This window comes from Anthonomus grandis, chromosome 4, assembly GCF_022605725.1.
Source record: "Anthonomus grandis grandis chromosome 4, icAntGran1.3, whole genome shotgun sequence".
NCBI lineage: Eukaryota > Metazoa > Arthropoda > Insecta > Coleoptera > Curculionidae > Anthonomus > Anthonomus grandis.
Genome location: NC_065549.1, coordinates 20775956 through 20791542, shown reverse-complemented (window position 1 = coordinate 20791542; position 15587 = coordinate 20775956). Strand labels below are relative to the sequence as shown.

At 32.3% G+C, this 15587-nt stretch overlaps 1 protein-coding gene across 3 annotated transcripts in view; it reads left to right on the top strand.

Moving 5' to 3' along the window:
- The first annotated feature begins 4578 nt into the window (after positions 1-4578).
- The window catches only part of LOC126735703 (probable phosphorylase b kinase regulatory subunit beta), a 51228-nt gene continuing 40219 nt past the window's right edge, over positions 4579-15587 (top strand). Inside the window, exons 1-9 of one of the 3 annotated variants that reach the window (XM_050439774.1) lie at positions 4579-4742; positions 4922-5028; positions 5112-5247; positions 9129-9202; positions 12744-12952; positions 13549-13678; positions 13731-13882; positions 13937-14109; positions 14227-14390. In XM_050439774.1, the coding sequence (XP_050295731.1) occupies positions 4923-5028; positions 5112-5247; positions 9129-9202; positions 12744-12952; positions 13549-13678; positions 13731-13882; positions 13937-14109; positions 14227-14390 (1144 nt within the window). In that variant the 5' untranslated portion in view covers positions 4579-4742; position 4922. Of the gene's footprint in view, positions 4767-4921; positions 5029-5111; positions 5248-9128; positions 9203-12743; positions 12953-13548; positions 13679-13730; positions 13883-13936; positions 14110-14226; positions 14391-15587 lie in introns of all 3 variants that reach the window. The other 2 variants (XM_050439772.1, XM_050439773.1) reach the window with 2 other exon arrangements.

Sequence of the window (15587 nt, the reverse complement as noted above, 5' to 3'; positions counted from 1 at the left end):
AAAATCTGTCCCTCATCTCAATTTTCTCAGGCTCTTTGTTACTCTAAGATGCCTTTGACACACCTCTTCTTTGCCGTCGTGGTCTACCATTTGCCTCCGCAACAGTTAATCTTCCAAAACTATGGAGTTCCATGTTGCTTTATATGGCTTGACACCGACAGATAATTTGGCAATTTTATTCCAAGTTGGCTTTTTTCCTTTCTTTATCCAGGTTAGGACTATCTGGATATAGCAAGCTCTCGGCGGGTGACGCAATAGTTACGCTTGGGCTTGGACAGCTACGGTTTCGCAAGGTTGACAAATACCTTAACGTAGCTTCAGTAATAAGCGCATAATCCCAATAAACTACGTAATTCATGTTTGTCTTTGGGAACTGTACCAATCTTTAATAGTCTTAAACTTGGCGTTGTCAGCCGCAACTCCTTGACTGGAAACGACATGTGCCAGTTACTGCACAGGTCACATTTTTTGAGCTTAACTTTAGTCAAGAACCTCTTCAAACTATTTTTCTACCACAATAATGTCATCAAGGTAAACCAAACAATTCTTCCAGAACAATCTTTTTAAAATCGTTGCCATCAGACGTTTAATATTAGCAGGAGCATTGCACAGTCCAAATGGCAAAAATTACGTTATTACTTCTAAAAAATTGTGCTTAAAAATGGCTATTATTGTCATAATATAAATAATTAATAATTGTGAGTTTTTTATTATTTTTCTTATATAATATGAAGCTAAAGGATTATAAATACAACTGTATAATATTCTTCAATAATGTTTTAGCATCAAAATATCAACTATAGAGAGAGTAAAATAAGAGGAGGAGTTAATCACATGTGTACCAGATGCACGAACTTAAAAATATACCTGGACTGCCAATTCAATGAAAAGTAAATGACCACTACTAGGGGGCCGCCATTTTGCGTGATTGCGTCCTTTCTATGTTGGTCACTCTGACGAATTTTAATTGTGCCAACTGTAGGGAAACAAAACAATTAAAGTTCTTGAGAGGTTATGTTTACAAAAATACAAAATAGAAAGTTATATATAGGTAAGAATTTAAGATAGTTGCGTTAGATCTGTGATTTTTCTGGTACTTCTTTAAGAATTTTGATAAATTTATGAAAGAAAGTAATTCTCACCTAAATGAGACAAAGTTTCAATCTACTTGGAATAGATGCGTGCATTTTAAAGTATTTGTTTTATCATTCTGATAATCTTGAATCTTATAAATCCTAATACTATGAAAATCATGATATTCATTTAAATTTTTGCTTGTATTTACTTAACAAATTCAGTTAAAAACACTTATTGTCTTTCTATTTTTACTATTACAAGTTTTACTTTCCTTCCATGTACAGTGTTTCCACATTAATAGGTACAACCATATATAAGAATCAAAATATAGATGATTTTATGAGGGTTTGTAATTATAAAGGGTTTATATAGAAAAAAATATATTATTCTGTCAACAACTCAATATGTTATTCTATTATAAACAACACAGACACAGACGGACAATTCACAATAATTCGGTTTTGAGAAACTGAAGCAAATACCTTTAAATAAAGATGGTGATACATTATTCACGTATTAAATAAGGAGAAAGATACATCGCCTGTTGCAGACGATATACCCAAGCGTCGTTTAAAAATCGTCAAAAACTAGGCAATCCGCTATACTCACACGTCAAATGTCAAGTTCATTACCAACATCAAAAGGACACAACCACTATAAAAATGAGGAGGGCATAATTGTAGGAATCCGTACCTCGGTTCGTTATGTGAGTTCGACTAGTTCCGTGGTGTTTTGTTTCTCGCCCGTTCGTTCACCAAAAAGTGTGGTTAGTGGTTTGATTATAATAATCTTATCATTTTTATTCTTTTTACGTATTTTACCTTCTACATTTATATTGACAATTATGTATATTTAATAATATTGTGTTGATATACCTAATATTATAATGAAAGCAATAAAATTACCTATACATAATTATACACAGTGTCTCTATATAGTTTTTGGGTTCTAATTGTAAATTTCCATCTTCTAATTTAATATCTTCTCCTCATTATAATTTTAAACGCAATATAAATGAAAATAAATAAATAATCTCGTTAATAAATTTAAGTAGATATAATAATGTACCTACCTATTAATATAAAGTTAAGCAAAATAAAATGCTGCAAATGCATTTTATTGTCTTAATACAATAAAATAATTTCATTATATTATTATTACAGGAAAGAAAAACTTATTCCGTTGCTAATTTCATACTTAGTTAGTTTAAAGAAATAAAATGGTTCTATTTCATTTTTAAACCATATAATTATTGTTATTGAATGCGAGGTACCTTCATGTTGTCGAGTTATATTGGTACAATCTTTAATTTTATTTTATTTTTTAACTTTTAATAATTATCTTATACATATTAATCACAGAACACAAATATAGATATAAATATTATATATATATATATATATATATATATATATATATATGTATATATATATATAATATGTAGACATCTTTTAAAACCTCACAAACTTATATAAGTCCGTATTAAAGTATTAATAAAAAATTTAAATATGCTATTTATCAATTTTTATCCTTCATTATTTATTCTAAATCGATCTGCGCAGGCGCTTGTTCCGAACCGAACCGAGCCGACGAAAAACCCGAGTGTGTGCCGAATCGCGGTACAGATTCCTACATTTAAGCCCTCCTTAAAAATGGCGGCCACCATGCAGTGGTCATTTTTGGGTATCGTGGCCATATGCATTAGCAGTCCAGGTATATTTTTAAGTTCGTGGCCACGATACCCAAAAATGACCACTGCATGGTGGCCGCCATTTTTATAGTGGTTGTGTCCTTTTGATGTTGGTAATGAAGTTGACATTTGACGTGTGAGTATAGCGGATTGCCTAGTTTTTGACGTTTTGTAAACGCCGCTTGGGTATATCGTCTGGAACAGGCGATGTATCTTTCTCCTTTTTTAATACGTGAATAATGTATCACCATCTTTATTTAAAGGTATTTGGTTCAGTTTCTCAAAACCGAATTATTGTGAATTGTCCGTCTGTGTTGTTTATATAATTAATATTATATTTAATAGAATAATATAGGTATTGAGTTGTTGACAAAATAATATATTTTTTTATATAAACCCTTTATAATTACAAACCCTCATAAAATCATCTATATTTTGATTCTTATATATGGTTGTACCTATTAATGTGGAAACACTGTACATGGAAGGAAAGAAAAACTTAGAAAACTAAGGAAAGTATACTTAGTAATAGTAAAAATAGAAAGAAAATAAGTATTTTTAACTGAATTTGTTAAGTAAATACAAGCAAAAATTTAAATGAATATCATAATTTTCATGGTATTAGGATTTATAAGATTCAAGATTATCAGAATGATAAAACAAATATTTTAAAGTGCACGCATCTATTCCAAGTTGATTGAAACTTTGTCTCATTTTAGGTGAGGATTACTTTCTTTCATAAATTTAAACGAAATTCTTAAAGAAGTACCAGAAAAATCACAGATCTAACGCAACTATCTTAAATTCTTACCTATATGTAACTTTCTATTTTGTATTTTTGTAAATATAACCTCTCAAAAACTTTAATTGTTTTGTTTGCCTACAGTTGGCACAATTAAAATTTGTCAGAGTGACCAACATCGAAAGGACACAATCACGCAAAATGGCGGCCCCCTAGTAGTGATCATTTACCTTTCATTGAATTGGCAGTCCAGGTATATTTTTAGGTTCGTGATCGTGGCCATATCTATTAGCAGTCCAGGTTTATTTTTAAGTTCGTGTCGCAGGCCCATTTTCACTTCTGGTTAGTATTACTCCCCGACATTCAGAGTGCGCAACAGTCAATCAACGTTCGGTGTTCTATTCGCTCTTATGGGGATTTCCTATCTAAGAAGTATTAATCTATGACCATAATCAATGCTAGAACGAAAATGTAGTTGCCGACCGTGATCTGAATCATAGTGTGAATCGGGCGTTAATTTGAGAAAGATAGAAAGTAGAATAGAAATAATTTTTTCCTGCCTATTTCGAATCTGTAAACTCATCTTAACCAAAACGTCAATAAACGATTCCAAGGGTTATAGTTATAACCGTGTTAAGATACGTGACGTCACCAATTAGCGTCATCTTTATACGTCATCAATTTGAAACAGTAAAAATTACCCACGTCCGGAGCTGTTTTCTAAACGTCAAATGTCAAAGATGTTGAAATAAGTGCGGGAAAAAATAAAAACAGACAACAAATTATTTCCTTTTTAAAAATGACACAAAATTTATTATGGCTAATAAGTTTTCTTTTTTGATATTTATGTTTAAGAACTAATTACATATAATATTACTGGCGTCTGGGGTATTATTTAAAAACAAACAACATTATGATAGTGACAGCTGACAAATTACGAAGTTACTTCAACCAAATACGTCCAAGCGGACACGATTGGTTATGTTGTAAAGGGACTGTTCAAGGTCAACCAAGGGCTTAACCGCGGTTAAAACCGATAGATCGCTTGGAATCGGTTATATAATGATTGTTGATAATTAACGTGACATTTATGTCCTTGATATGACTTTTTTCAAAATAAAAACAAATATTTCAAATTTTATAATAATTGAGTACTTTCTATTATTATCATTTTAATATTATAGTCATATCACTTTTGTGTATATCGTACGTGGAAGAATTACTAAAATAAAGGTACAGTAGTATGGGCAAAGAGAAGTAAGTTGATATAATTTGGCTTCTTGCTTCTAAAATTCATCTAGCCAACTTATTTAACTTTAACAAATTATAATAATCTTTCTAAATGTTTTGATATCAATTTATTTATTTTTATCGGTTAGTATTATTTAAATGTGGTTTCTATTCTATTGCAGAATGGCTATGCAAAGTGGTGGATTAGATGATGTTAATTTTGATCAATTTATTAAAACTGCAAATTATGAAGAGACTGTAAGACAACTTGATGTTTATTATGGAATGGGTCAGTATATACTGGGAACTTTATTATAAAGTTTTTTCTATTTTTGTTAAATAGAACTGTAATGTACTTGTTTTTTTTTACAGTGAAAAGACAACTTTTAAAATATCAAAGCCCCATTACAGGATTGTTTCCTGTCCTTTCAATTGACACAGAAATAGGGAGTGTTAGGGAAAGTGTTTATTGTGCTGCGGCTGTTTGGGGGCTCTATCAGGCCTATAGGTAACCTAAATATACCATTTATCATAGAAAATATTACTTTTTTTATTAGTTTTAGTGTCGAAACTTTAAAATCCATTATATGTACCCATCCATAAAGAAATAAAACATTTTTGTAAATGAAGGGTTGCCTAGTTTTCAATTTAGAAATCATTCCAATATTTTATTATAAAAAGAATTAAAAAAAAAAAATTAATACCCTTCCTATGACTTAAAAATAATTGTAACAATTTTGCCAGTTATAATTTCTAATTTATTATTATTTGTAACACTGGTAATAATAATGTTAATAACACAAAGAATTCAAAATTTGTACTAGTAAGTTCTTGCTTTGATCTGTTTGTCCCAGTAAAAAAATAAATTAATAAACCACAAAGATTTAAAAGCTCGATTTTATATATTAAGTCAAAGTCAAAATGTACTTTATTTGCTAAGTTTACAAACTTGTGCTAAAAGCTTCCTAATCCTAGAATTTATAATACAAGTATTTATTTGGTTATACAGGATACAAGACAAAAACAGAATACAGAATTGATTTTGATTGAACATAGAAGCATATTTTATAGAATCAAAGAAAAAACCAAAAAAGAAGAAAAGAAGAGGCGAGAACCAACATAAAACAAGAATAATATAAAAAAAATTAATAAAATAAATCTGATCAACAGATATATAATTAATTTTAAATATTAAAATGGGTCGTTAAAATACTCTTCAATGCTGGAGTAAGCTTTTGGTAAGATTAATTTCTTTAGTTCTCTCCTAAACTTTTTAAGGTCTGTAACAGTCCTAATCGAAAAAGGAACATGATTAAATATTTTACGACTAATAAATATAAGAGAGTTTCTCGTAAGTAATGGTGGGATTGGAAGAGATAAGTTGCCCACTTGACGAGTATTATGACTGGTGCAGGATGGTGGACTTACGTACTTATGTATGAGTGTTGCAGTTTCCAACATAAAGAGTGAGAAAACTGTTAAAATTCTTTCAGCTACAAAAAGAGGTTTACAAGAGACTCTCAGACCAACACCACACATATACCTTAATGATTTTTTCTGAAAAGTAAAAATTATGTTAAGGAGTCCCTTGGAGCACAAACCCCAAAATGGCAACCCATAACGCATATGAGAGTCTATTAAGGCGAATTAAACTGAACAAGCAAACAACCCCCCCAACTCATGCCTGGCAACCCTGACTGCAAAAGAACCAGAAGAAAGTTTAGCAGCGAGGCCCAAAATGTGGTTGTCAAACCTTAAACTCTCATCAATGAAGAGGCAGAGAAATCGACAATAATCCCTACCATGTAGTGGGCTCTGCTCATCAAACAAAAAACCCTCTACATTACACTTAAAGCCCAGAACAAAAGTCTTATCAACATTGAATACAAGCTGATTGCAGATGCACCACTCTTTAATTTTGTGAAGGTCCTCTACTATGAGAGATCTGACTACTTTTTGATGTTTGTTATGCCACAGAATTCTAGTATCATCGGCAAACTGAAGCACTAGTCCATGCAGTGATAGAGAGCTTAAGTCATAACATATAATAAAAATAGAATAGGACCCAACACTGACTCTTGAGGTACACCACATTTAAGATGTGCTATCCCTTACGAAAATCCAGATGCAACCACCCTCTGGGTGCGGCCAGACAGATATGACTTCAACCACCCCAAAGCCACTCCCCTAAATCCATAAAAATCAAGCTTTGACAGCAGTATTCCATGATCCACACAATCGAAGGCCCTGGACAGATCACAGAACGCCGCTGCTGCAGCCTCCTTGGAGTTCATAGATAGATACACACTCTTCAAGAATCTGAAAATGGCATCCTGCGTGCCCTTAGATGACTGAAATCCATACTGATTAGGGGACAGCATATTGTATTTGGTCAAAAAAGAGACAATTCTCTTTTTTGCAAGCCGCTCAAGAACCTTGGAGAGGGTAGACAAAATTGATATGGGACGGACGTTAGAGGGTCGGTCCAAGCTACCACTCTTATGAAGAGGGATAATCATAGCTTCCTTTAAACAGGATGGGAACTCGCCCTGAAGAAATGACTGATTGATTGGCCAAACCAAAGCACCTAAAGCGCTCGCAGGCAGAAGTGACAGCAGACGTGAAGAGATACCATTGGAACCCGAAGACCTATGATTCTTCAAGCACTGAATTGTTTCAAGGACCTCGGTGGCATCTATAGGGTGGAAAAAGAACGATTGGTTGATAGCATTCTGATTAAGATACTGCAATGGATCGCCGTCACTGGGAACTGCTTCCAGTAACTTCTCAGCAATATTAGAAAAATAGTCATTGAAATCATCGGGCCCCAAGTCCGATTCAACCAACCGCCGACGAGAAGACTGCCTACATTCGTTAATGATTAACCAACTTTCCTTCTGTCTGTTGCCGGACGAATCTAAGCGCTCATTGTAATACAGTTCCTTTCTGACTTTTATCAGATGCCTATAAATTTTCCGATAGTCCTGAAAATAAGACCTGATGAATTGATTGTCAATAGATTTGCGAAGTCTTGCTAAGCATCGCAAATTTAGGGCAGATGTTTTTAGTCTCGCGGTGATCCATGGTTTTCGTCTCTTGGATTTAAGTCTAACCAAAGGAAAGCAGATATTTATTTTATCACGTAATGTATAATAAAAGGAAGAAAATGGTTGTGGAGCAGCCCGAATTGCATTCCAGTTAACAGACGAAATGGATTGAGAAAATAAATTCAAATTGTTCCCACTAAACACTGTCAAGACACCGTCCAAATTACTGCAGAAATAATCAATAGTGGTCGATGAAGAGGACGAAATACGAGTGGGTGCATTAACATGCATGGTGAGTGCAAATGATTTGAAGATTCCATCAAGAGAAATTCTTTGCGGTAAGGAAACCTCTGAATAATTAATATTAAAATCTCCAGCCAAGATAACACGCGAGTGAATAGTGAGCTGGGACAGAAGACAATCTAACCTGTCAAGAAACACACTGATATCCCCAGAGGGCGGGCGGTATATACGAATAACGTACATATTAAACAATTTACAAAAACACACCGAACACTCAAAAACCCGTTCAACTGAGACATCACCAAACTTATCAACAGTACAGAAAAAATTTTGAAAATGTCTCCTAATTAGAACAGCAGTCCCTCCATGCAGAGAGTTTTGTCTATAATAAACTGACAGTGGTACATACGCATTAATACAAAAACATTCATTAGGTCTAAGCCAATGTTCTGTTAATATAACAATGTCAGGAAAATTAAAATTAGCAAGCAGAAGTTAAAGCTATTAATCAGTATAAATTGTTTAATATAGAAATGAGAAAATGGGATTTTTCCGAAACTTCTAATAAAATTAAGATTTTTGCAAAGATATAGCTATTTTTGAGGTATACATACTGATAAATTAATATGTCAAAGTTTAATAAAAATGGAAAGGGTTTTTTATGCAGTATAATGATCTGGCATGGTTTTTATTAACTAAACAATCACACGGTTATTGACAGTCTAAAAAAGAGCCAAATTCCAAATCAAGTCCAATTAACAAAAAAATCTGACAATTTCTTAAAAATGCGAACAGTTGTATTTGAATTTAGTTTTGTAATTTATCAAAGGGTTATTTAGGGTTACATTAAAAAAAATTGTTAAGAAATTCAAAAATTTGTAACCACAGTACTAAAAAGATCAACAGGGGGTGTCAATTTTTTTAGGTTTTCTATGAATGCCTATAATTTTAAAAGTATTCAGGATATTTTAGGATACCCTGTATATAATGCGATTTTTTGAAACACATGTATTTGTTGATACAAAAAATACATGTGTTTCAAAAAGTGTTAATAAAAAAAATGTTATATGTAAAAAAGTAAAACCTAGGCTTTTTGCAGAAGAATTGATGATGATAGAGGAAAGTCTTATGAACTTGGACAATCGACTGTCAAATGTATGAGAGGAATTCTAGGTATGTAAGTGATATAAGTTAGGTTAAGAATTATCATAAAGCCATACTACTTAACCATAACTTAAAAATAATAATAAAAATGTATTTTAGTGGGCAATGGGGGAATAAGGAACAGGGGCAATAAGACACATATAATTTTTTTTAAATTTTTGTTAATGTGAAAAATCTGAAAAAAATTATACAAGACACTTAAATCCTTTAACTAGAAGGTATATAAAGTCGATTTCGCATTGCTGTATATTTTATCAATTTTGTTGACAGACTTGCTAACTTTGCCTAAAACTTTATCACCTCAAAGTGGTGCGTTTCAAATATATTTTTTTAAATTTGCCCTAAGAAATTTCTTAACATTAGTTTTGATACCGTAGCTTGTAGACGAGTGAAAGGCCTTTATTTTCTTTTTTCTCAGATCTCCCTGCAACAAACGCGTACACCATAATGGAATTGTTTCTTATTACCCCAATTGTTTTATTTAATGGGGCAATAAGAAACCCAATTGTGGGGTAATAAGAAACTTTTATTATTACTCCTTTTTGTTGTTGCAGGTAAATCCAGTTTAGTAAAAATGCCCAGAAATTACAAAAAGAAGGGAATAAGGGTAACCTATGACCCTGATCGTATGACAGAAGCTATATCTGCAGTTCGCAGAAGTTTAACACTACGTGCCGCGGCAGAACAATACGAAGTGCCATTTGGGACGCTTTCCAAACAATACAAAAAAGTGGGTGATGTGAAAGTGGGTGGTGGGCTAAAGCCTGAACTTAGGTATAAAGATGAACAGGACTTTGCTCAGTACCTAAGAGTGTGCGCGCGACATGGTGAAGGACTAACGAAAAAAGAGACATTAACACTTGTGTCACAGTTTATTAAGGAAGAGAAAATAGAAACCAGATGGAAAGATGAAAAAGGTCCTGGTGAGGATTGGTTTCGTGGATTCTTGGCGCGCCATCCTCAGCTAGCCATAAGAAAAGGTGAAGCTCTCAGCTCACAAAGGGTCAGAGGAACGGATCCCTTTGTCATCAGACGTTTTTACGATGACATTTCAAAAATGTTCAATGAACTAGGCATTGGCTCTGAAGGTGGCCTCTTGTTCAACTGTGATGAAACCTCCTTTTCACACGATCCAAAAGATATGAAGATCGTGGCAGAAAAGGGAGTAAAAAGAATCTCGAGAAATATTGCGGGAACTGGGAAAACAAATGCAACAGTTTTAGCCTGCGGAGCAGCTGATGGAACAAAACTTGCGCCTTTCATAATTTTCACTGGGAAGCAGATGTGGTCCACATGGATTCCAGAATATGAATACCCCGGTACGCGATATGCTGTTCAAGAACATAGTTGGATGGATGGGAATTTATTTAACAAATGGTTTAAAGAATTATTGTTACCATCCATTCCTTCCAAAGAGCAAAGACGTAAGAAGGTTGTCTTGTTTTTTGATGGAGTGATCTTTCATATTAGCTACAGTCTAGTGAAACTTGATGCACAAGAAAATAATGTCGTACTGGTCAAATTTCCACCAAATGTAAGTCATTTCATTCAGCCACTCGACAAAACAGTGTTCAAGACTATAAAAACAGATTGGAATCAACTTCTTATTGAACATATCAGAAAGTACCCTGGAAAACTGTTGACAAAAGCACAATTTGCTGAGCTTATTGGTACTTTGTGGGAAGAGTCCTTCAAATCCCGGAACCTTAGGTCCGGTTTTCAATCAACGGGACTTTTTCCTGTAAATGTTGACAAGTTTCCAGAGACTGCCTATGATCCTATAAAATTTGAAAGGTTCAGGGAAGCTGGAAATATTGCTAAATATACCAATCCAACTGAGGACCAGCCTCAACTCGCTCCAAGTCCTGTTGCGTCAGTTTCGCCATCTCTATATAATCCAGAAGATATCCCTGGCCCTAGTCATAGACTTACTGCCTTTGAAGCCCAGGAAGCTGAGCGACTGAAAGAGAGGTCTTCTCAAGCTAAAGAAACAAAAGAAACAAGCAACTCCAGTTTTGAGTTATTCATTAGAAAAAAGCTTTCCGAAACTCTTTCTGAAGTTGCGAAAAACACAACTGCACCAGGAAAGAGAAAGAAAGTATCGCAAGGTGTGGGAGAAATTCTGACTTCAGATGTGGTAGCTCAACGCCTAAAAAACGTTTTTGAATCCAAAAAAACAAAAAAAGATGAAAAGACACGGGGAAAGTATACAAAAAAAAATTCAAAAAAGACCCTATCCAAGAAAAGAAAAACCATCGAGGACTCCTCAACTTCCGAAGATGAGCAAGATCTCGACCCAAACCTATTGGAATCGGATGATGCTTCGGATGACTGGAGCGATATGGATGACCAGCCCCTAGAAACCCTACGTGTTAAGCTGAAACATGGTGACACAGCACAAGTGAATCTGGAAGAAGAAAAATACTTTGCTGTCTATTATGACATCAACTGGTATTTAGGTCGGATTATTTCCGTCACAGATGACACTTGTATGGTCAAATTTTTAAAAGAAAATCTTGAACAGTTTGATTGGCCAGCACACAAGGACAAACAAGTTATAAAAAAACAATACATCTTTTATGGTCCTATCAATTTATTGGGCATTGGACCCTTTACTATTAAAAGGGTAGATTATGTTCAAATTAAAAAATGCTATTCTGCAATGAAAAAAGAAAATATGTTCGTTTAAGTATGATTTTGTATCATTTATTACGTATTATTTCGCGTTTAGATATGTTTGTTTTTCATTTAAATATATCATTAGCCTAGTCTAAATGATACTTAGTAAAAGTCTTTATTTTTTATAATGTTAAATAAATTTGCTTTGGAACTTTAAGCATCACTTTTGTTTTCTTTAATTTTGTTGGGGGCGGACAAAAGAAGTAAAACAAAAAAAAAACAAAAATTAAAAAATCTAGGTAAAAAGATACACTTTAATAGTGTATCATTATACCTCGTCCCTACCTATATTATTAATACCCCGATTCAACTTAAACTGTTGATATATGGGATGTAACCTAACCGTTTCTTATTAGCCCAAATGGGGAAATAAGAAAACATTACATTGGGTAATAAGAAACAAATACGAATTTTGTATGTACAACTGAGAAGAGTGAATTGGTGCCCTTCCAAATATACCCTAAAGTAAGATACATACCAAAAAAAAAAATTACAGAAACATATCTTTAAAACCGCAACCAGGGCGGCTATTTCATGTTTCTTATTCCCCCATTTGTATCTTATTCCTCCATCCTCCCCTAGTTATTTTTCAGGTTTGATCAGAATTCAAAAGATAAGTGATTTCTTATATATTTAAGGAATATCACAAGTTGATATTTTAATCTAATAATTTATTAACCGGTGTGAAGTTAGCAGCCAATTTTCAGCAGTCAATTACAATCAAAATCGAAAAATACAGATATCCAAATTTACAGATACAAATTAAAATGTAAATCTAATTCATTGAAACAATTCTAAAAATCATAAATATCCTACTATTAAATCTAGTGCTTATAAATACTTATTTGATAACAAGAATTGTAATTTTTAGAATGTTGGATGAAACAGGCATACAGAGTGGAATTATTTAAAAAGAATCAGTGTGCAGCACATGCCTTACATGTAAAATTCCATTTGATTACTGGGAATCAAGTATATTCAGATGATGAATATAACCACTTACAAATTGATGTTGTTTCTATTTATCTGCTATTTTTGGTGCAAATGATTTCTTCTGGATTACAGATAGTTTATACTCAGGTATGATTTTCCAGTTTATTGTGCTTGTCAACGTCCAAAATTTTTATATATTCTAGATAAGATTTTTTTGGTATTTAGAATGAATGCCCGGAGCTCAAATATTTTTGCTTCTAAGGCAACGTCTTTAATGATCATCCATACCTCTCTAATCCTACATAATTAAGTTTACTTATCTTAGTCATATACTTTTATTTATCAAGGTGATATGTTGCACCCTATTTCTAATATTTATATTTTTTTAATTATAAAATAATTTAATGTAACTTAATATAAAGGCAAAAAGTAGTTGCTAGGTCAATTCTTTGACAAAAAGTTCATATATCACATTTATTGAAGGTACCAACTGTAAAGAAACTTTCCAGATATTTAGAAAATTTGTAGTTCACTGTTAATATATTATAAATTTAATGCCAAACCATTGGTCGCGGAGCAACCATTTTATTTTTATTTTTTTGAGGGTGATCCTATGGAACCTCGTGATTTAAATTAAAATGTTGTAATTCTCCAAAAATTTTAATTCACCAAAAGAAGGCAAGAATGCATCCTTAAGGCAAACTTAATAAATTTCTACAGTTTAATGATGGTGTTTGTTTTAGGATGAAGTAGCTTTTGTTCAAAACTTGGTATATTATGTTGAAAGAGCTTATAGAACACCAGATTTTGGTATGTGGGAGCGAGGCAGCAAGTACAATGATGGCAATCCTGAAATTCATGCTAGTTCCATAGGTAAGATAAAAATAGAAGAGGGATTTCATGATTTTCACCTTAAACTTCTCAGGTTTAGCTAAATCTGCATTAGAAGCAATTAATGGCTGTAATTTATTTGGAGAAAAGGGCGCCTCTTGGAGCGTAGTTTATGTTGATATTGATGCACATAACAGGAACAGAAGTATCTTTGAAACGTTGTTACCAAGAGAATCTTGCTCAAAGGTATTATTTTTAGTTTTTAATTTAATAGTTCAGTAAGAAGTAAATGTTTTGTAGGAAGTAGATTCTTCTTTACTACCAACCATTTCTTTTCCTGCTTTTGCAACACATGAAGATCTGTTATACCTCAGAACTAAGGAAAATATAGTAAAACGTCTGAAGGGCTCGTATGGTTTTAAAAGATTTACCCGAGATGGATTTAGGACTGTTCTTGAGGATCCCAATCAAAAGTAAATTTGAGTTGAGTGGCATTAACTAATTTGCGTTGCCTAATTCTAACCATTTGTATTTGTATTAGAATATTTGTATATTTTTATTTTTTAAATTTAATTTTAAATATGGTTTAGGTACTACAAGAAAGAGCATTTAAAGCACTTCGAAGGAGTAGAATGTGAATGGCCTTTATTTTACATTTTTATGATCATTGATGGGGTGTTTAAAAATCTGCCAGATCAGATAACTGAGTATCAGGATATGCTGAAAAAACGGATATTTTTAGATCATAATGAAGGTAAGTTAATAAAAAATTTTTTTTACGAATATAGAATTAATTTTTTTATGTAGCCCTTATCACATATTGTATCTTAATTTTTAGAAATCCAGGAAATTGGTGAGTGTTCATAATAGTTTGCTATTGTAATTTAAATTTAAAATTTCCTTGAAGGATAGATTATTTAATGATGATTGATCATAATATAAAATATATTTCTTTACTATCATGATAACATTGTTTGAGGAACACTTACCTATAACTATTTCATTTATTTTATAAATAAAAGCCATGTTTCTTTGATTAGATAGTACATAATCCTTATTAGTACATAATTTATACAATATTAAACCTTAGATTCCAAGAAAGTGTTTGCTTGCTAATACCATTTTAAATAATTCAGGTTAAACATAATTTCCCACTGAACACATTAAAAATATAAACAAAGTAATAAAACACTCACAAAATCAAGAAAAAAAGTCTAAAATGTATGTACCTATAACACGTAAAAAAATTAACAACAACAAAATCGAAATAAACAAATCAAACTTTTGTTATCAATAGAATCATATATTTTTTCCAACAAGAATACAATATATTTTTTCATTTTTATTTTTAATAATAATAATAATAATAATAATAATAATAATAATAATAATAAGCCTTTATTTCCAATAGGCAACTTGCCCAATAACAGGAAACAGTTGCAAAACAATGAAAAATATAGTTAAAAAAAACACAAAACAAACCTAAAAGAATGAAAAGAAAAGAAAAAAAGTAAAGTCACAATCTCAAAAGTAATCCAAAAAATTAGAACAAATAACTATTAATATGATATAAAAACCCAATTATAAAAGTTTAACAAGATAATCACATATTGAACAAAATTAAATTAAATTAACTGCAATATACCTACTAACTATAACTTAAACACATGGGTCTTAATCCCAAGAGTAATGATACACCAAGATATAGACAATCACATGAACCGGAGAGAAATTTATATCGCACATGTGACAGATCCGATTAAATATAGCGCATATTGTATATAGTGGCGATTTCAACAGGATGTTAGTATGAGGCCTTGGCAGAAAGAATGCTAGAGGATGTCTAGCATTAAGCCTAGGCACCATGAATCGTACACCAAAAAGAAGGACAGGACTATCAATTAATCCATTCAGTAACCCATGCAGGAATTTTACAGAGAAGATCATTCTT